The sequence below is a fragment of the Hemitrygon akajei genome, chromosome 7 (assembly GCF_048418815.1).
Source record: "Hemitrygon akajei chromosome 7, sHemAka1.3, whole genome shotgun sequence".
Taxonomy (NCBI): Eukaryota; Metazoa; Chordata; class Chondrichthyes; order Myliobatiformes; family Dasyatidae; genus Hemitrygon; species Hemitrygon akajei.
In genome coordinates, this window is record NC_133130.1 from 89,623,201 (window position 1) to 89,645,330 (window position 22,130).

Consider the following 22,130-nt stretch of genomic DNA (forward strand, 5'->3'; position numbering starts at 1 on the left):
GAACCACTGAAGCTAAACACAAACATAATTTCAGACTACTTTTATCTTGTAAGAATTTGGAGAAACAAGAAATTAACCTCTATTAAATATAAAGCGTTTAATTGCATAACAGTGCTGATGCCTTCCAATAAGTTCAACGAAGCTAAAAATGTTCTGGTGATGATTTTCATTTGCACTCAGTGTCTGAGGCTTCTTGCTTAAGTGTCCAACAATAATCAGCCAGCATTGATGGATTCCAGTTGCCCTGATACAGTTTCTCCATGACTACAATGTCCTGGTGAAAACTTTCACCATGCCCGACACTGACAGCGCCAACATTTGCAAGGAAGAACTCTAAATGGGAATGCAAAATCTTTTATGACAGATTGTACTTCACAGTTTCATATGGTTGAAGCACGTTGTCAACCAGCTGTATGTAGTTTAGTGCTCTGTAGTTGCCAATAAAATTTTCAACAACATCCTTGAATGCCTTCCATGTGATTTTCTCCGGTCCCACTAGAAGTTCTTCAAATTGCCTGTCATTGATGACCTGTTTGATTTGTGGACCAACAAAAATGTCTTCCTTAACCTTAGCATCAGTTATTCTGGGAAATAACTGTCTCTGGATCTGGATCTGTTGAAATTCTTCATGGACATTTTTGTGCCTGGTGACAGCAGATTCCATCCTGGCAGTTTTGAACCCAGTAATTCTGTGTTTGCCTTGGACAAACCAAAGTCTCTGACCTGGTCATTTAACTCAGGTTGAGTTATCAGATGAGCCTCAGTTGACATAAAAGGCTCAAAATCTGTATCACCATCAGTGTCCTTTTCCAATCCTGGTTCATGCATCATGGTGTCTGTGCCTGCCTCCTCTAGACTCCATGTCTCTGGTGGCTTTGGTAGTGGAAGACTAGTTATGCAGCACAGTGATCATGCCCGGTCGAGACAGAAATCTTCTCAGCTTACACTGTGAGCAATGTTTCAATTGACTTGAATTAATTGAAACAACAAATATAGACAACGACTAAAAAACAGTGGGTGATAGGGGAAATTCCACGATCAGCAGCCCAAAATCCATTAAGATACACCAAAAAGTATTCAGGAAGCAAAATCTTTGTTGTCCTGTGTTTTTATAGACACACCTTAGCATCCTATCCAGACACATCATAGCTTGATGGGAAACTACTTTGCCCAATGCCACAAGAAATTACAGTTATGGACATAATTCAGCAAATTGCAAAAGCTAGACTCTCTTCCGTGGACTTGGCTTACACCTCTTGCTGCCTTAAGTTTTAAAATAGCTATAATAAGCATGGATAATGCCAGAGAATATTAAATTTGGGTAAAGAAAGTTAGAAGAGTATTAGGCAATAATTGGAGTCATAGAAAAGTACTACATACAAACAGCCCTTCGGCCCATCTAGCTCTTGCCAAACCATTTAACCTGCCTACTCCTATCAAATCAACTGGAGACAGCTTTTTTGGGGGGCAAGAGCACATCTGGCATAGGGAGGGTGTTTAGAGACCAACTGCACAGAGTACAGGGTAATTAAGATGGAAAGATAATTGTGACAAAGTAAGGGAACTTTGGATGTCAAAGGAGGTGGTGAATGTAGTCCAGAAGAAAAGGAAATGTGTGCAAGGTTCAGAAAGCTAAAATCAAAAAGAACCTGTAGGGAAGCCAGAAAAGAACTCAAGAAGAAATTAGAGAATCAGGAGGGACCATGAAAAGTTGAATAAAGAGAATCTGAAGGCATTCTATATGTACATCACAAGCACTAGGATAACTGGGGGGGGGGGGGGGTTTAGGGTGACACGAGGATAAAGGAGGTAACGTACTGAAGGGGGAGGATGTGGGTAAGGTCCAACATGAGTAACCTAAGTACCCCACTAGGGAAAACAAGCCTTTGTGGCCTCTGGAGAACAAAATACTCAAACAATCCCACAGTAATGTTGCCCTCATGTAACAAGGATAGATGCTCACAGCTGGGGCACCATAATTCTGTGCCAGATCCAAACTGGGAACATTTACTGCCTGCATAAAAAAATACAAAAAATATATAATTATGGGCAGAAAATAAGCAATCAAACTTTCTGCAATACAGATGGGTTTCCTGCAACAGCTTACAATGAAGCTTACTGTTTTTTATACTGTGCCTGATTGTAATGAAGCAGTATTAGGTCGATATTGCTGTGTAGCATAACTTCTATATTGAAGCACAGTGGCAGCTGCATGAAATCAAAGCAGGCTAAATCCCACCCCCCACCGGTGCCACCCATGGTCTGGTTACAAAGTTCAGTGAGTAACACAAAGATAGACAAGAATGCAAGATGGGAAGGGATTATATGGGACAGAGGGACACAAACGGACAGAGGTAGGTTAAGCATGGGTAAAATAGAGTGCAATGTGGGAAAATGTGTACGTATTCATTTTGGCATGAATTTGAAAGGTAAAAACAACATCAGTGGGAAAGACTGTGAGAATGCAGAGTTTAGGTTACAATCAGGCCGGGCGTGCTCTTCACTGAATGATAAGTCAGCTTTGAGGGGCCAAGTGGCCGACTCCTATCCTGGATTCATATGCTGTCGTGTTCCTAAAATTTAACACTGGGAGAATAAGCTTGGTTTGATCTTGGAGGTCAGTTGCAACAATACTCTCTCTCAACCTCAGATTCCTTCACCATTGTGACTAATCGGAAACACTGAACCAGAGTCGTTTAGTTTATCACCAGCTGTGGACTAGAATCTCTCTTACTCAGGTGTCACAACAAGGAAAATTACACGAGAACTAGGGCATCCTGCACTGCCAACTTGCAGGGTAGTCATCTTCCTATTTAAGTACTGGGCACCTTTTAAATATAGGATCGTTGGCAACTCTCGGCTGACGCAATATTCATGGATCCCTTGCCTATCATCTATTCCTCTGTGTTTTCAGTAAATGGACGGTCAGTCCCTCTCATGACTCCACCCCCACCCCCCCACCCAATCCAATGGTTCACCCACTTCATCCTATACCAATACAGCACGAAAACCGGCCCTTCGGCCCAACTGATATATGCCAACCTCAGCATGCTCCCTGCTAGTCCCAGTTGCATGCATTCACCCTATTAATCCAAGCCCTTCCACCTATTCAAATGCCTCTTAAAAATGTCACCATTGTACCTGCCTCAATCACTTCCTCTGGCAGCCCATTCTAGGTACTCACTACCCTCTGTGTAAAGAATGATCTCTCAGATCTCTTTTAATTCTCTCTCCACTTGCATCTATGCCCTCTAGTTTGTACTCCCCAATGTGCAGCAAAGAGGGTACAATGTGGGAAAAGTCTGACTGTCCACCTTATCCATAGTCCTCATGATTTTATAAACTTCGGGGGGGGGGGGAGGGGGTCACCCTATTCTCTTGTGCTCCAGACAATACAAGATCCAGTGTGACCAACCACTTTCTATATAGCTGAGATCAGACATTTTAATTTTCCTTTCTGCCTTGTGTCAGAACATGTAAGAGGCACCTTGAATTTGCAAACCTGGTTTAATTGAACGTCAACGCCCCAGTTTGAAATGATCCATACCTTACTGACATCTGCAATGGTGAAGCTACACTTTATCGACATTGGCTTAATAATGAATTAACTCATCGTGAAACAGCTTTAACTAATGGTATCTCAGGTCGATGACAGCCACTATCTAACTCAGCAACTAAGTACCATCCGGAAGTGATGTCATAGGTAGATGGTGGGATGGGGGAGAGAGTGAAGAAGGCTTTTGGCACACTGTGTTTCATTACTCAGGGTACGAAGAATGGAAGTTGGGAAGTTATCTTGTGGTTGTACAAGATGTTGGTGACATCATGTTTACAGCATTGTGTTCAGCTTTGGTCACCCTGCTCTAGGAAAGACGCCATTAAGCTTTTCTCTTTGATGTAAAGGAGACTTGATAGAGGTACACAAGATGATAAGAGGCATTGATAAAGTGGACAGCCACAGACATGTTCCCTGGGGTAGAAATGGCTAATACGAAGGGACATAATTTTATGGTGATTTGAGGAAAGTATAGCACAGATGTCAGAGGTAGGTTTTTTTTTTAAAAAGAGGTGGGTGCATGGAACCCGATGGCCAGGGTAGTAGATACATTAGGGACATTTAGGAGAATCTTAAACATGGATGAAAGGAAAACAGAGGACTCTGTGGGAGGAAAGGGTCAGATTGTTCTTAGAGTAGGTTAAAAGATAGGCACAGTATCGTGGGCCAAGGGGGCTGAACTCTGCAGTTTCCAGTTCTATGTTCTAAGCTGGAAAGGTGTCATAACAAACCTAGGAAGATGTTTCCAGCTCGTGGGCCTGGGTTATATAAGGAAAGGAGTGTGGCTAGGACTTTATTCCTATGAGCACAGGATACTGAAGGGTGGTTATACTGGCGTATAAAATCAGGAAATCGGGGGGGGGGGGGGGGGTGTGAATGGACAGTCTTTTCCCAGGGTTGGGAAATCGAGAATTAGAGGGCATACGTATAAGGTGAGAGGGAATGATCTGAGAGGCAACAATTTCAACATAGTGGTTGGTATGCATATGGAACGAGCCGCCAGAGATGGGGATTGAAGCAGGTACAATAACAAAGACATGTACCAGTTAAATGAAAAAGAACATTTTAGAGATATGTAGGTTAAACACAGTCAAATGGGATTAACTTTGATGAGTATCACGGCCAGTATGAACAAGTGGGGCCAAAGGGCTTCTCTCAATGTTGTAGGACGCTAATATTTGAAAAATCAAGTATTCAGAAATCTTTAAAGGATTCAGCCAGTCAGATACTCCTTGCACTTTAAAAAAAACAAACTAAGAGTTTGAAATTTTCCTTCACACACCTTGGAGAAGCTCCACTTGAAATCTGTTCAAGTTCAAACATTCACATAAACATCAAAAATCATCTATTTTTTTCTCTAATATCAAGACTTGTCCAAAAAAAAGTGAAAATACTTCAAAAAATCATTAATAGCCCATTAAGCCAATTGTTTTCCTGTAAATTCTAGTTATCCCCATTTCATGACTTGAAGTAGTACACTATCCAACAATGAAGAAATGAACACAGTCTTGACTTCTATATCATGGACACCTAATGGCAGCAATAATAATTAAAACTCAACTTCCCATATTCCACTACTGTTACAGATCACTCACTTCCTCACTAATGTTGCTGTTCTGACTCCCTAAAACAATTAAAGTTCTTCTTTCCAAACTCAAACACAGAACTTCCCCACCAACCACTAGCTCCCACTCCCACAGCCCATTCCAGCCTCATGCCTCTTATAAACTTGGACTATTTTTCCTGCACATTACCTCCTTGTTGGTGTAGAAACATCCAGCTTTCTTTTTGGAACATTCTGCATGAGCTTCTCCTTCTTCCTGGTTTCCTTCTTGAAAGGACATAACTTTGACAATGTTTCTGCACAGCCTGGCCAATTTTACCACCTCCTCTTTGATTTAACAACTTGCTTTTCTTTTTGAAATGCACTGGGGTCAGATCATGCTGGTCCTGAACTGCTGACTGCACTTGTCATTGATTTCCTTCATGTCCTCCAAGCTACTTCAAGGTTGGCTTGCCACCAAACAGGGCAGACTTTAAATAGTGACCAGGTCTCTGGGTATTCCTGTCTAAAGCCTGACTCCTTTTAGCATTTGTCACTTCCTGCTTATAATAAAAAATGTCAACTTTCCTCTTTGAAATGGAGAGATTAGGGACTAGCATCTGAAGCAACAGACAGACAGACATACTTTATTGATCCCGAGGGAAATTGGGTTTCGTTACAGCCGCACCAACCAAGAATAGTGTAGAAATGTAGCAATAAAATATAGAAATATAGTAACAAACAATCTGCAGGAGAAAAATCAGTAGGGTACGCAACATCTGTGGGGATAGGGGAAGAATTTGTCCATATTTTAGGTCAAAATCCTGCATTGGGACTAGAACTGGAAGACATAGCTTCAAGATTCGGAGGAGCAGATTTAGGATGAAGATAAGGAGGAACTGCTTTCACCAAAAAGTAGTGAATCTGTGGAATTCTCTGCCGAAGGAAGAAGTAGAGGCTACTTCACTAAATATATTAAAGATACAGCTAGATAGATTTCTGCATAGCAGGGGAATGAAGGGTTATGGGGAAAAGGCAGGTAGACAGAACCGGGCCTATGGCTATATCAGCCATGATCTCAATGAATGGTGGAGCAGGTTTGACAAGCCGGATAGCATACTCCCGCTCCTATATTTTAACTTCTTCAGACTGCAGATGGTAAAATAGTTGAAATTGATGAAAATAATTAAAAGCTATATTAAAAAATAATTCATTTAAGACCACTAACAATGAACTTGAAAGAATATTTTTTTGAAGTGTGAAGCAGAGAACTGAATAATGAAGGATTGTGCCCTTTTTCAAATGAGTGGGACTGTTGTCTGACCAGTGCCCAGAAGTGCAGGCAAGGACCAGACTCAGAATGCACCCAGCATCGTGATTCACACAATCAGAGGGAGACTCACTACTGAGCCCGGGTGCAGAGCCAGCATTCAGATGCTCCCAGACTGACCCCTCTGCAGCTTCCATGCTTTTGCACTGTGGTGAGAAGGTGGCTCTCCAGGGAGCTGCTGGCTCAGCTTGCCCACCATATGACCACAAGTTGTTTTTGTAAGTCAGCAGTCATGGAATGAATTAACCAGGGTTCACATTCCTGATCAGTATTTTTACTGGAAATCATACACGCATGGCTTTCAACAAAAAAAAAGCAATTTGTGTTTAATATAGCAGTTTCCACACTAGAGTGATCAAAAAAGTTGTCACAACAGACACTCATTAGGAGATAATCTGCAAAATCATCAAGAGTTTGGCTCGAGAGGTGGGTTTCAAGGGTTATCTTGAAAGAGAAATTAAAAATATGGAGGTGGGCAGATCTTAAGGCTGTACAGCACAGGAGAAGAATTGGGCCTTTTGCCCCATCCAGTCTGCTTCACCGTTCCATCATTTTTGGAGGGTATTCCAGAGCTTAAAGTCTTGTAAGTTGTGTGATAGAGCGATACAAGACTGTGGAACAAACAAAGATGTCCAAGAGGCAAGTGTCGTGGATAGGGACACAGGTAAAATTAAATTGTTTAGGAAAGGAATTTACTCATACTGTAAGCTATTGTCCTGGGTGAAATACGTGAGGGGTGGATCGCACTGCAAATTGTTACCTCGGGTTCACTAATTCACCTGTCAGAGGCAGAGTCACCCGTTTAGTCTTTTGAAGCCAGTCGAAAGCTGACATTGAGTAGCAAGTGTAAACCCATTCAAACAGAGGAATCTAACCTAGTGCGAGACACCTTAGGTATCTACTGCAAATTGCACAAAGCCATCTTTTGTACGTGGACAGCATGGTGAGAAGAGGAAGCTATGACTTACACAGAAAAGGTGGAGTGTTATGGCTCCATGTCGTCGCTCTTCATTCGTAAAGACGTCATCAGGGAATTCCCGAAGAGCTGGAAAAGGAAAATAGATAATTGAGTTACTGGAAATGCCATTAGATTAAAACATAAACAGGGTCACTTCACTGACTGAGCTAGGAGATGAATAGACGGGACACGCAGGTCAGAGTTTAAGTCGTGGCCACACTCGGGTGCACTGCCGCCCGATAGAATAGGATTGGTAAACGTGTGGCTCTCTCCCTCTTCTCCCATTCTGTTCATCTGCTCATTTGCCGAGCAGGGAGCGGGTGACTTGTGAAGACAGTTACATGGTCAATATACAAATGATCAGTATACTAAATGAACATACACAATCTTGCAGTGTTTGTGGCTAATGGCGCTGAATACTGTAGTTCTGGCCCTCACACTAAAAAGGACATTGTCCAAAGGTATCACCTCGATCTGGAGTGGGGGGGGGAGGGGAGGGAGAGAGGGAGAGGGGAGGGGGAGGGGAAGGGGGAGGGGAAGGGGGAGGTGGAGGGGGAGGGGGAGGGGAGAGGGAGAGGGGGAGGAGGGAGAGAGGGGGAGGAGGGAGAGAGGGGGAGGAGGGAGAGAGGGGGAGGAGGGAGAGAGGGGGAGGAGGGAGAGAGGGAGAGGGAGGAGAGGGAGAGGGAGAGGGAGAGGGAGAGGGAGAGGGAGAGGGAGAGGGAGAGGGAGAGGGAGAGGGAGAGGGAGAGGGAGAGGGAGAGGGAGAGGGAGAGGGAGAGAGAGAGAGAGAGAGAGAGAGACTTGGAGGTCCAGCAAATCAGAGGCATCGGCACTTCAAGGTCTGGGATGGTTGATGGGAACATAAGTGAAGGGTGGGAGGGGTTGCAATTAGCTGTTGGGGGTTGTGTACGGATTACAGGTGAAAGACAGGCATTGAAACTGTTGCAGGGATATGAGGGTGAGGTCTCTAGGTTTCTTCTAAACCACAAGGAAGGCAGCCTATGCCACACAGTCTATCGCCAAGGGACAGTCTTCACCCTTGGAATCACATTGCACCATCCCTTCAACAGTCTCTGAAGTGTATGACTGCGACAACACCTTGAAGGGCCTCCATAGAAAATATTTATTGTTCCATTGCAAAGCAATCTGTGTACTCAGTTTTATATCTGTCTGTTTCCTTGCTCTGAGTGAACGATCAAGGGTTAGTAGAATGGGGGAAGAAGGGAGAAGTACAAACATAGGTCCACAAGTCCATTGCTACTCAGCAGACAACATCACGCCATTGAGTGTGGGTCAGACAGCTTCAACTCCAGTGACTTCACTAGAAAGGCAATCTAACTGCCAAGGCCTGCCGTAGCTCCAAAGCAGAAGAGAGCGCAAGATTTGCCTTCCCACCCTTTCAATGTGCGTCACACAGCGTTGCATTCAGAAGACCCGATGTTGTATTCAAGACACGCTGACATTGTTCCTAAAGGCTTTATTCAAATGCACCCTTAAAATGTGATTAGCACATTATAAATCCAGACAGTTCACTTCTTCACAGAAATAACATTCAGTGTGCAAACATTCAGAGCAGGCTTGCTGAAGATGCTGAGCCCAGCTGCAGATTTGTCTCATCCTTCTCTGAATGTGGACTTAGACGTTTAAAGGGAAATTCAGGATAACAGAAGAGCCAAGAGTTCAACAATCCCCAGAGCCATCCATTCCTGTGAATGACAACAATGCATTCTGTGGCTCCTCTAGGTTTATAAAATATTTGAAAGGTGTGGGAGGGCTTAGGTCAGGAGATTTATTTTCATAGATGCCTTTTAGAAGTATTAAAAGCTATCTATCTGGCATCTTATTTGTGGTACAGTATTTTCCAACAGTTCGGTCTCTACTGCGATTTGTCTCTGAGAATATGCATTGTGCCACTTTTGTTTGCAATGCCCTTCTAGCTCCCAAGCTATATGCCCTCGCCTCGATCAACTGACATGAGAAACACACAAAGGACGATGCTGAGGTTAATGGATTGATTATCATACATGATGAGGTACATCACCGTGCATTTTCCAATCACGTTGAATCAATCTTTAGCTATCGTCAGAGTGCCCTGTCCTTTCAAAAGTACCACACAGATGCACCAATTGCTGACTGTGAATTTCACAGTTACAGTATCATAGTGAGATGCTCATACCTACAGCCGATGCCTATAAACAGGACACCTTTTGACAGAATCCTAGTCGTCTATGTCGAGAGCTGTCACTGCTTGGCACCTGTATGAAATTACATTTCCAGTCTACACAGTGCAATGTCATGATAGATGAGCAGGATATTGTGTTATTGAAGGTAACTCTGCTTTGCTCAGTTGAGGGCAGATTGTAAATCAGTAATGAGGTGCAAGTTCAGCAGCTACAGTAGAATAAAAAGATTTTTTTAACATTATCTCCATATCTGAAGATACATACTTGAACAGGTTTCACGTCTTTATTTTGAAACAGTGCACTCTTTAAACTTTCCTCTGCTCCATTATTTTACAATCACAGCCTTCACTCATGTGTTCATACTTCTACCACTTCAAACCAAACCTCAGTTTTATGCTTGCTTCTTTTCCCCCAAGTAAATCAGATTTTAAAAGTTCACTTTCCTTGGCAGATGCCTAGGCCATTTTGCATCATCCATCTCGAACCTCTGACCCTGACAATTCACTCCCTCCTGCACATTTTCATATCCTTGACCCTTGGTCATCACAGTTTGCACTCTGAACTTTCCATCTCTCAAAGTATCCCCAGAGCCATCTCTTGGAACACATTAGCTGGAGGATACCCTTCCGATACTCAAGACTACAAAATCACACAGGGCAGCATCCTACAAACATCCACCTTCTTTAGCTCCAAAACCTTTCGCATCCTTGTTTGGCAGACCTCGATCAATCATACATTGAAAATTACGGAGTTGGAGTCAGCAGCTCCTTGAGGGAAGGAGTTCCACGTACAACCATCCTTTTAAGTTCTCTCCTGAATAGCCCAGCTCTGAGTTTAATATTCTCCTTGTTTTGGCAATACCAAGATAATATGACTCCCTTTTTACTATACTAGAACTGGTGCTGAGAGTTTAAAAATAAAGGTTCACCCATTTAAGAGTAAGTCTGAAAAAGCTGATGCCTCAGGTAGGTGGCATCCATTATTAAGGACCCCCGCCATCCAGAATATGCACCCTTCTCATTACTACCATCGTGGTTGTCTATAGGAGCCTGAAGACACACACTCATCATTTTAAGAACAGCTTCTTCCCCTCCACCATCAGATTTCTGAATGGTCCACTCATGAACCCTATTTCACTATTCCTCTTTTTATTTAAATAAAAAAAATTGTACTTTTCTTTATTGTCACTTTCTATGTCTTGCACTGTACTGCTGCCACAAAACAACAAACATCACGACACACGTCAGTGAATAATAAACACGATTGTGATTCTGAAGACAATCTGTTGTTCTCTCAGAAGCTTGCAACTCTCACCCTCGAAGGGCAGCAGAAGCAGAGTGTGTGAATAATTTTGAGGAGCGGGTCAATAAATATTTCATATCCAAGCAGGTAAAAAGTTACCACGAGAGCTGGAGATGTGGATAAGTTCAGCCGTGAACAGTCTGAACGGTGAAGTGGCCATGAGAGGTTAAAGAGTCTACGCCTGCATCCTGATAAGGCCAGGAGAAAATCTACTGTTATATTTGTCCATAAAAGTGGACAGGCATTGATATCATTTTTATTGGCATTAATCTCTGAAATGAATTTTAAACTTGTTGCTCCTTTTAACACTTCTGTGTATATAAGCTAATCCTACGTATTTATATTTACTGTGCTTTTTCTCTAATGTTTGGTATGCTTGTTGTGAGCGTGTGTGTTTTTATGCTGCATCAGCTCTGGAGTCACAATCATTTTGTTCTCTTTTACACTTGGGTACTGAAGAATGACAGTAAACTATCTGGAACCTAAGCATGGATTTTTCTCCTGGGTGCCATATGGAAGCATCGAATCCACTTTCACAAGAACACAATAGAAGCAGGAATGGACTGCTCAGCCACGTAAACACCACCCTCCCTCCCAGCCATTCAATACAACTGTGGTTGACATACTCCAGCCTCAACTCTTTTCCCATCCCAGCTCCCCAAACTGTTGCAAACATTTATCTATCTGCATCTTGGAAGCATCTAATGGTGTGGCTTCCAACGCTCTCAGGGGCACAGAATCCAGAGCGTGACTACCCACCGAGAGAATAAATTTATATGCCCCTCAGTCTAAAATGATTACTTTCTTTTTTTTTTTTGCTAGCTACATGCCTTTGATCCTGACTCTCTCACTAGTGAAACCATCTCAGCATCTGTCAAGTGCCTTCAGAATGCTGTGCTTGAATAAGGTCACCCATCAGTCTTACTTTCCCAGCAAAATAGAATGTATTGTGGAACATACATTTATGCCATTACATACATCTAAATGCCGGCCTGTTAAGATAAACCCTTGAATACAAATGCCAAGCAACTACACTCCAGCTGTATGAACCCCTCCTGTAGCCCGAGGAGGGGCACGCCCACTCCTGGGCTTTGGAAAGGGTACAGATAAAATTTACAAGAATGGTACAAGCTGGGAAGGGATTACAGTTGAGGTTGAGGAAGCCAGGATTTCATAGCGGAGGCAGCAGAGGAGATTTCTAGAACAATGAGCTGTTTCACATTCATTTCAAGAGCAGGGATGTGATGCTGAGGCTTTATAAGGTACTGGTGAGGCCTCACCGTGAGTATTGTGAACAGTTTTGGGCTCCTCATCTAAGAAAAGTTGTGCTGGCATTGGAGAGGGTTCAGAGGAGGTTCACAAGGATGATTCCAGGAATTAAAGGGTTATCATACGAGAAACATTTGATAACTCTGGGTCTATACTAGCTGGAATTTAGAAGGATGAATCAGGATCTCATTGAAACCTTTCGAATGTTGGAAGGCCAAGATGCGGAAAGGATGTTTCCCATGGTGGGGAAGTCTAGGACAAGAGGGCACAGCCTCAGAATAGAGGGGCGTCCATTTAAAACAGAGATGCGGAGAAATTTCTTTAGCCAGAGGGTGGTAAACCTGTGGAATTTGTTACCACAGGCAGCTGTGGAGGCCAGGTCATTAAGGCTGAGCTTAATAGGTTCTAGATTGGACATGGCATCAAAGGTTACGGGGAGTGGGGTTGAGGAGGGAAAAGAAGGATTGGCCATGATTGAATGGAGCAGCAGACTCGATGGGCCAAATGGCCTAATTCTGCTCCTAGGTCTTATAGTCTTATAAGGAATAAAGCAAAGGAAACAGCTTTCAGTGGAAGACGGGCTTAAATCCTGACGTTACGTGTACAAGTTGAAAACAGGATGGAAGAAACTTATTTTAAGTAACAAATCATTACGAATAGGAGTGCAGTTTCAACAACAATTCACAAATTGGAAAACAGTAAAAGGAAGGTGCCTGTGGCAACTGAAACTGAGGAGGCAGAACAGACAGAAGACCTGAAGGTTTGCGTGGCCCCCACATGTGCGAGTTCTCCTCTGTTATTTTCTGTGTTGCTATTGATAATCCCACTGGGTTACGCCTCAAAAGTATTTATTTCATTTGGTCTTGGGTACAAATAGCATTATTGGAGCAGAAATGATGGTTAAAAGAGCAAGTCATTAGTCTGTTAGTTCAGGAGCATCATCAGTCTACGCTTGCTGGCTGGTTTTCCATGTTCCCATGGGTACAGGATGGGACACCTTGCACTAACAGGTACTGAAACAGTGGAACTCAATCCAGAAGATAAAAGCAAGACTAACACACTTGTCAAGTGGCAGTACTGCATACTTGATTCTTCTGACCAATGTTAATTGTTGGGGAAATGTACAAAGATATGAATGAAATTTGCTTCTTCTCTTCAGACACAGAAGAGTGCCATAATGACCACATGCTCAGTAGAACAAAGTTCAAAGTAAATGTTATTATCAAAGTACATGTATGTCACCATATACAACCCTGAGATTCATTTTCCTGTGGGCATACACAACAAATCTATAGAATAATAGCTATAGAGAATCAATGAAAGACCAGTGCATTCAACCAGAGTACAGAAAACAACAAACTGTGCAAGTACAGAAAGAAACAACAATAATAACAAATAAACAACAAATATCAAGAACACAAGGTCTTGATATCTGTTGCTTATTTATTAATTATCATTGATTCAAGAATCTTTAAAAATAAGTCTATTGGTTGTGAAAACATTTCAATGATGGGGCAAGGGAAGTTACCCCCTTTGGTTCAACAGCCTGATGACTGAGGCCGATAACTATTTCTGACCCTGGTGGTGCGAGTTCTGAGACCCTTGTACCTTCTTCCTGATGGCAGCAGTGAGAAGAGAGAATGATCAGGGTGGTGGGGGGGTCCCTGATGATGTTCACTGATTTAATTTCTCCCCCCCTCCCCATTTTACTTCAGCTGAAACAATCACGGGCTGTCTTCTGCAAAGGTCTCAAGTGGTCACTCGAATAAATTTGAAATTATACCCCCCCCCCAATAAAGCTGCAATGGAGGCTTGATTTTAATCTAAGGCTGAGGTAAAATATCAGCATGTCAACCTACCTTGCCAACCAATTCTCAACATTCTGCACATTCACAGCAGTAAGCAATCTTTTCACATTGGAACATAGCATCATTAAGCAACAGATGGATCAGACAATCTATTTCATCATTCAATGTCCAGAGATTGGAAGTAACAAAGAGATTCAAAATACCCCTCCAGGTCTCTACACTCTTGCTTGGCTATCATGAATGACTGAGGCTCCCTTTGACGACAGTGAATCCAAAATGAAGTCTTGGATTGGATAAAGGACAAGTCGCACATCTCACTGGACACCAGTCAGTCCCCAGGCTGGCAGTGAAGAGTGTGACACTGATCCGAAGGGAAAGGACACAGTCTCTACTGGCAAAACACAGAACTGGCTGTGGGGCAGTGTCAGTGTCTATCCCGTCACGCACAGGAAGAGAGCTTCAGTGCGAACGCCTCAGTGAGAGACATCAATCCATGTGTACTTAAGGAGCATCTTTCATGGCCCCGGGACACCCAGCAGATCATTCTCCTCAGTAGACATTTTTAGTTCAGCTTTGTTTTAGTGCAATTTATTTTGGCAACAAATAAGCAAAAGGTGGGAAGAATTGTTAATGGATAAAAGACAGCAACATTGGCGAGGAACGATGACGTATTGAACAACAGTCAGTGTCTACACTTTGAGTCATTGCAAAGCTGAATGATACAGAAATGAGCCCACAGAAGTTAAGACACTAAAATTGAAAATGACTGAATTCAATGGAGTGGCATCTGAGAACTCAGATCTTTTCTGGATTGCCAATCCAATGCTCTGGCACTGTCCTGGTGTTTCTGGTGGGGCGGGAGAGGGGAACTAATCTCCACAGCTACAAGCACTACTCATGGGTCCAAGTACACAATTTGTAACTACTTTGTACTGATTAATTAGAAAATGATATGATATGGCTGAAACACAACTGTTTAACGAACATCAGGCAACTGAGTGAGAGAGAGTATATTTATTAGCTCTATCCATTACTGGAATGTCCTATGTCATATGGTGAAAGCACAGGGCAGCATGTCCCTCCATCTCTAGGGCTGCAACCAGCCAGAAAACATGACTCCAAGGTCTATACAATCTTCTTGCTAGCAGGTTGCAATGGGCTGAATGGCCTCCAGAGAACAGTTGCCAGAACCCCTATTTCAGGAGAATGAAGCTACCACCTCACAGAAAATGGGCTTCATCAATAACCAAGACTCTAAGTCGGGGGCTCCCACCTCTTCATGCAAAGGATCCATACCATTAACACAGGGGTCAGTAGAACCACTGCACAACGCTGTCCTTTACCGACTGAGTTCACTAAGCCAAATATTTATTACAGCTCAATTAAAATGACACAGTAACTGAAACAAAATGGCAAACCTGCAAGGAGCACATTGAGGACTTAAAATGACTATGTAATGAGAGCAAATTATGACAATGAATAATAAATACATAAAGGTGTGAAGGAAATGAGTCTTGCACTATGCATTTTAACTGCAATACAAGGTATACAAATTTCAGTCAGAATTTCTGCCAAGGCAGGCCTTATGGAACCATCAAAAATTAGATGATTCTAAACCTAAGTAAGTTATAGTATTTAATTCCCACTGTAAGCACATCGAGCTTTACGAATCTCAAATTGATCTTCTCCTGGATTTAACCCTCAAGGCTTTTCTAGGAATTGAGGATTAATCCCTGACATAATACAGAGAGAAATAAAATACCCTCTGCTCAAAAGAAAATCACTTGGCTTTTCATTTTTGAACATTGTGTTTGGATATATACATTCAATGGCAATTTTATTAGTTACACCTGTACACCTGGTCATTAATGCAAATATCTGATCAGCCAACCGTGTGGCAGCACCTCAATGCATAAAAGCATGCAGACATGGTCAAGAGGTTCAGTTGTTGTTCAGACGAAACATTAGGAAAGGAAAGAAATGTGATATTAGTGGCTTCGAACGTGGAATGATTATTGGTGCCATTCAGAGAGGTTTTAATATCGCAGAAACTGGTGATCTCCCGGGATTTTTATGCACAACAGTCTCTAGAGTTTACAGCGAAAACAAAAAGCATCCAGTGAGCGGCAGCTCTGTGAGTGCAAACACCTCGTTAGTGAGAGAGGTTGGAGGAGATTGGCCAGACTGGTTCAAGCTGATATGAAGGTGAAAGTAACTCAAATAACCAGGTGTTACAACGTTGGTGTACAGAGGACCACAAGCATACACTTAACAGTCACTATTAGGTGCTGGAAGTACCTAATAAAGTGGGCACTGCGTGTAAGTCAGAGCTTTGGAGGGGAAGGAACAATGACTGAGATTTGCCAAGCACAACAACTGGCAAAATGGCGAGAGGTGGAAGGAGGTGGCAGCCTGGGTGGAATTTCCTTGCTGTGTGACTTCTCAGGCCTTAGTTTTTATTAAGACAGAGACAGCAGTAACAGATCTGTAGAACCTAGACACAACTGTTGAAAGTATAGATCAACGCTGTGCTGCCCAATACAAACTGAACTCAAGATTTATAAACACATTGAAGGGTCTTGGAAGACTCTTGGCTACAGCAATGGAGCCTCCTTAACTATGTTTACTTGAGTCACCCTCACCCTGAAGGCAAAGCCCATATAAGCAGAAAAAGCTGATGTAGACTTAGTTGCTGGCAAGTTCAAAATGCTTGGTGCAGGCCAAAAAGATAGCATCTGTTTAATTAAAACTCTTGCCTTTTTTCCATTTAACCTCCTTGCTGGCTGCAGCTGCCTTCTATTTTCCTTTCCATTGTCCAACTCCCATCTGGTCGGCACACAGACAAACGTTTAACACAGAAGGAGTGAGAGTGGACCCTGGTAATGCGTATGGTCTGCTCCGGTGATGCAGATTTGGAAGGGCGTGGGCTTGACGGCCAACTGGCTGATTTTGCCTTTGAAGATGGCCAGAGAGCTACAGGATCCGTTTCAGAATGAGAAGTGAAAAGAAACGTCGACACTTACAGAATATAAAAAAAGTACAGCACAGGAACAGGTCCTTTGGCCCATGATGTTGTTCTGAACGAATGAAGCCAATGATACCTAATTAAATATCCTTTCTGCTTGCACACAGTTCACATGTCTCCCCCACCCCATTCTCTGCACATTCATGTGCTCCTCTAAGAGCCTCTTGAACACTTCCATCATATCTGCCTTCACTACTACTCCAGGCGGTCCATTCCAGGCACCCACCCACCCTCTGTATAAAAAAAAACTTGACCCTCAAATCTCTAAAATTCCCCTCACCTTAAAATGTTCTAATGCCCTCTTGTGTTAGATACTTTGACTCTGGGAAGAAAGATATCCAGAACCTAGAGCATCCCCACCTCATAATATTATCAGCTTGTCAGATCTCCTGTCAGCCTCCACTGCTCCAGAGAAAACAGCCCTAGTTCGTCCAACGTCTCCAACCTCTCCTTACAGCACATCTCTCTAATCTAAGCAATGTCCTGGTAAAGCTCTTCTGTACCCTCTCCATAGCCTCCACATCCTTCCTATAGTGGGATCACAGGAGCAGCACTGATTTCTATTCAGCAAAGGTTTGTATATAAACATTGGCCATCACAAATCTGAGAACCCAATCACAGGCAAATACTTTGGCACTAAGTTTCACACACTGACTACGAAAAGGGGCTATTGTACCTTGACAGGGGTCCTTCTCCACAGGGTAGGAAGGACAGGGAGTGGTGGGAGTGAGACTCCTGAAGACAATGTTAAAATGAATAAGGATCAGAACTGCCACTCATTAAATCTTGAACTGAACACTTGAGGTTACATCAAAAACCTTCAACATTACACCCTGCTACTTCTAGAAAGCCAGTGAAGTGTTTCTCTCACACCGCAGATAAAAGGGGTAAAATAAACATCAGCTATCACTGAAAAACCTGGGATGGAGAGTTTCAGTTGTGAGAGTGAGACAGGTTGGGTTTCTTTTCCCTAGAGGCTGAGGAGGGAGCTTACAGAGGTACGCACAATGACATATATAGCTCGTGTGCACAGCACCGTAGTAACTTTATGCATTGCACTCTACTGCTGCTGCAAAAAAAACAAATTTCAAGACGTGTAAGTGATGATAAAGCTGATTCTGTTATGGATCTCTATTATGGACTGAGAATGGGAAGGGGAAGGGAGAGGGAAGGGAGTGGGAAGCACCAAAGAGGCATTCTATAATACAGACAGACAGACATACTTTATTGATCTCGAGGGAAATTGGGTTTCGTTACAGTTGCACCAACCAAGAATAGTGTAGAAATATAGTAATATATAACCATAACTAATTAAGTAATAATAAGTAAATTATTCCAAGTGGAAATAACCCCAGGACAAGCCTATTGGCTCAGGGTGTCTGACACTCTGAGGGAGGAGTTGTAAAGTTTGATGGCCACAGGCAGGAATGACTTCCTATGACATTCAGTGTTGCATCTCGGTGGAATGAGTCTCTGGCTGGTAATCAATAAACCAACTATTTGGAATCAAATAACTGTGCTTGGCAGCTCAGGGCTGGGTGAGTCTGTACCCCCGCAGCTCTCTGCCTCCACCTGCCCCACACACCTCCTGCGATGCTCCACCCTTGCCATTCTCAACATCCTTTGCTCCCATCGGATTTGCAAACTCGTTCTCCACTCCATGCTGATAAATACAGTACTGTGCAGAAGTCTTAGACACGCTAGCTTTTTACATATGTGCCTCGGAATTTTGCACAGTACTGTAAGAGGTTGGTGAGAAATATTTCCCCATTGCAGGGATATCTAAGAGGGCAATGAGTTAGAAGTTTAAAATGGAGGAAGAACGTGTTCCAACCAGAGGGTGGCTGGTATCTAGAACACTACAGAAGTGGTAGTACAAAGGACAAGCATTAGAATTTCAGAGGCACAGAATGTAACAGGGCTAGCCTAGCCAAATAGGGATAACATAGGTGAGTGTATGCTGGTGGGCCAAGGGGCCTTTTTCAGTGCTGTACGAGTCCATGGCTCTGTAACAGGTTTTGACTCACTGTAACACACCCAGAGCTTCATGGTGATGGCAGCGCCTTAAAGGGACAGCCAGGCTTCACTCTGCTTCCTGTGTGTCACACAGCACAAAGATATCAAGCCCTCCAAACAGATGCTTTGGGGGAGCAGTAGTCATCACAGTTAATTATGACCTCCGCGACGCTCCCAAGGAAGGTACTGTCAACTTCACTGGCACCATACAACTGCCCAACAGCAAGGCTAACACCACGCATGCAACAGCTTGACAAGCGATCTGACAACCCGATATCCTGACCCACACAATGACATCACATCCATGGCAGGCCAAGTAAGTGCACAGGGTGATGAAAACGAAATCAGTTGCATTTACCAGAAACACACAGGGCACGCTAAAAATAAACAGCATTTGAAGAGGTGTCGTCAAAACTGTCCGCATCAGCTGTCAAAGCCAGTGCCGCTGATGTGGCCTCACTAGAGGCACCATCGTCCAGACCTAGGTCATGCTGCTGGTTAGCGTCATTGGGCTCAGAGACATCACCAGCCTCTGCACGTCAGGTACTGTACACCGCATATCTGAGCAACCGACACAAAAAGTCTGCCGCCGAGACTCTCCTCTATCGGTAAACTAGTTTACTATTGTTGCATTTACTGAGATACAGTAAATCTGTGCTTTGCCTGCCTTCCTTGATCTTTTCATCAAGTCAGTACGTCGAGGTAGAACACGGGCAAAGCAGTAACCGGATGCAGAGTGAGTGTAGTTACAGAGAAAGTGCACTGCACGCACACAATAAGGTACAAGACCTAATGATTCAGATCCTGAGGTCAACAGTCCAGCTTATCACACAAGCAGTCCATTCAACAGAACCTGTCCTTCAGCTTGGTGATTCATGATTTTAGGGTTCTGTATCTTCTGCTCAATGAGAAGTGGAGACATTTTGAATGAACAGGGAAGAGGTGGTCTTTGAGTATGTTGGCTGCTTTTATTATGCAGCAAGAGGTTATTTTGAGGGAATTTGAGCAGCTAGGGACTAAATTTAAAAAATGCAGAACCAAAAAGAGAATAATGTCTAGATTGTGACCTGAGTCACGTGCAAAGTGGCACAGGGTCACTAAGACTAGAGTTAAATGATTGGCTGAAAGTTTGGTGTGGGAGAAGTGGGTTTGTATTTGTGGAACTTGACAACAGTATTGGGGAAGGAGGGAGTTATTCTGGTGGGACACGCTCCAGCTGATCCGTGCCTCCTGGCAAGTCACATAAAGAGGGCATTGAATAGAACTTTAAATAGTAGGGGCATGTGTTCAACAGTCTGGAAAGATAAGGCATAGAAGCAGAATTCGGTCACTTTGACCATCGAGTCCGCTCCACCACTCTCATCATGATTGATTTAATATCCCTCTCAACACAATTTTCCTGCCCTCTCCCCATAACATCTGACACCCTGCCCACACAAGAACCTATCCAGCACTGCTTCAATGACTTGGCCTCCACAGCCATCTGTGGCAATGAATTCCACAGATTCACTACCCTCTGGCTAAAGAAATTCCTTCTAATCTCTGTTCTAAATGGATGTTCCCCTATTCTGACGTGTCATCTGGGTCTAGACTTATCCGCTATCAGAAACATCCTCTCCACATCTACTCTGTCTAGGCCTTTCAATATTCAATAGGTTTCAATGAGATCCCCCCCCTCCCATTATTCTAAACTCCAGTGAGTACAAGCCCAGAGCCATCAAGTACTAACCCTTTCATACCCAGAATCATTCTTATGAATCTCCTCTGGACCCTCTCCAATGCCAGCACATCTTTCCTTAAATGAGAGTCACAAAACTGCTCACAATACTGCAAGTCCATCATCCAAATCTTTGATACGTGACGTGAAAAGAAGTGGTCCCAATATCGACCCCTACAGAACACCACTTGACACCGTCAGCCAACCAGAACAGGCCTCCTTTATTTCTACTCTTTGCCTGTTGCCCGTTAGCCAATCTTCATACCACAGGCTCTTAACTTGCTAAGCAGCCTCATGTGTGACACCTTATCAAAGGCCTTCAAAAAATCAAGTAAACAACATTCACTTTATTTATCTTGCCTTTAGTCATCTGGTCCCAGGTGATTTGTCAAGCTTCTGACCTTTCAGCTTCCCAAGCACCTTCTCTTTAGTAGGAGCACTTCTGCCTCCTGACACTCTCCGATTTCTGGTGTATTGCTCGTCTCTTCCACAGTGAAGACTGATGCAAAATACTTCTTAAGCTTGTCCACCATTTCTTTGTCCCCATTACTATCACGCGTCATCTTCCTGCAGCTGAATATCCACAATTGCCTCACTTTTACTCTTTATATATCAGAAAAAAACTTTTGTTTTCCTCTTTGACATTATTGGCTAAATTACCTTCATATTTGAACTTTTTACTCCTTATGGATTTTTACACTCCTATTATAGACTTTAAATAGGATAATCTCGGGGATTTTAAAACAGGAAAACTTCTGTAAACTGTACAAGAAAAATGGAAGTTATCCAGTCATGATTAGTTGGTGAACCTCAATATGATTAAGTCACCAACCTCAACTGCTCCTCTCACATACAACATTGTCCCTGGGATGCAGGATCTATTCTATTTCCCATTTTCATGCTACCCCTCTGTGACCTTCACATGACTGCATCAGAATGTTGGGCCCAGGGTAGACCCTCTGATATGCTGACACCCAGGAACTTGAAGCTGCTCACCCTTTTCTAGCACTGATATTTTTTCATTAAGTCAAGTTGTCACGTGAAATTTATTGTCTTTTAACTACATACATGTTGATAACATATATAACCATATAATGTATATAGAAACGAGACATTTCTTTGAACCAGGGTGTAGAGCACATAACACATGATAACTTATGAGGGAAAGGATAAAATCTACAGATGAATCACATAATAACAAACTAAAGTGCATTAATATTAAATATTGTAAGGTACAGAACAGATTAACCAGTGAAACTTCAAATACAACGCGGCCAGGAGTTCAGAAGCCTAATGACCTGGGGGAAGAAACAGTTTCTTATCTTGACAGTTCTTGATTTTATGCATCATAGTCTCCTATCTGATGGTAGAAAGTCAAAGAGGATGCTGGATGGATCGGTGGGATCTTTAATAATACTAAGGG

At 43.0% G+C, this 22,130-nt stretch overlaps 1 protein-coding gene across 1 annotated transcript in view; it reads right to left on the minus strand.

The window, feature by feature from the left end:
* slc24a3 (solute carrier family 24 member 3) overlaps nucleotides 1-22,130 on the minus strand; it is a 340,988-nt gene that overhangs the window by 155,760 nt on the left and 163,098 nt on the right. The window contains exon 3 of the mRNA XM_073051404.1: nucleotides 7,398-7,474. Coding sequence (XP_072907505.1) covers nucleotides 7,398-7,474 — 77 coding nt within the window. The remainder of the gene's footprint in view (nucleotides 1-7,397; nucleotides 7,475-22,130) is intronic.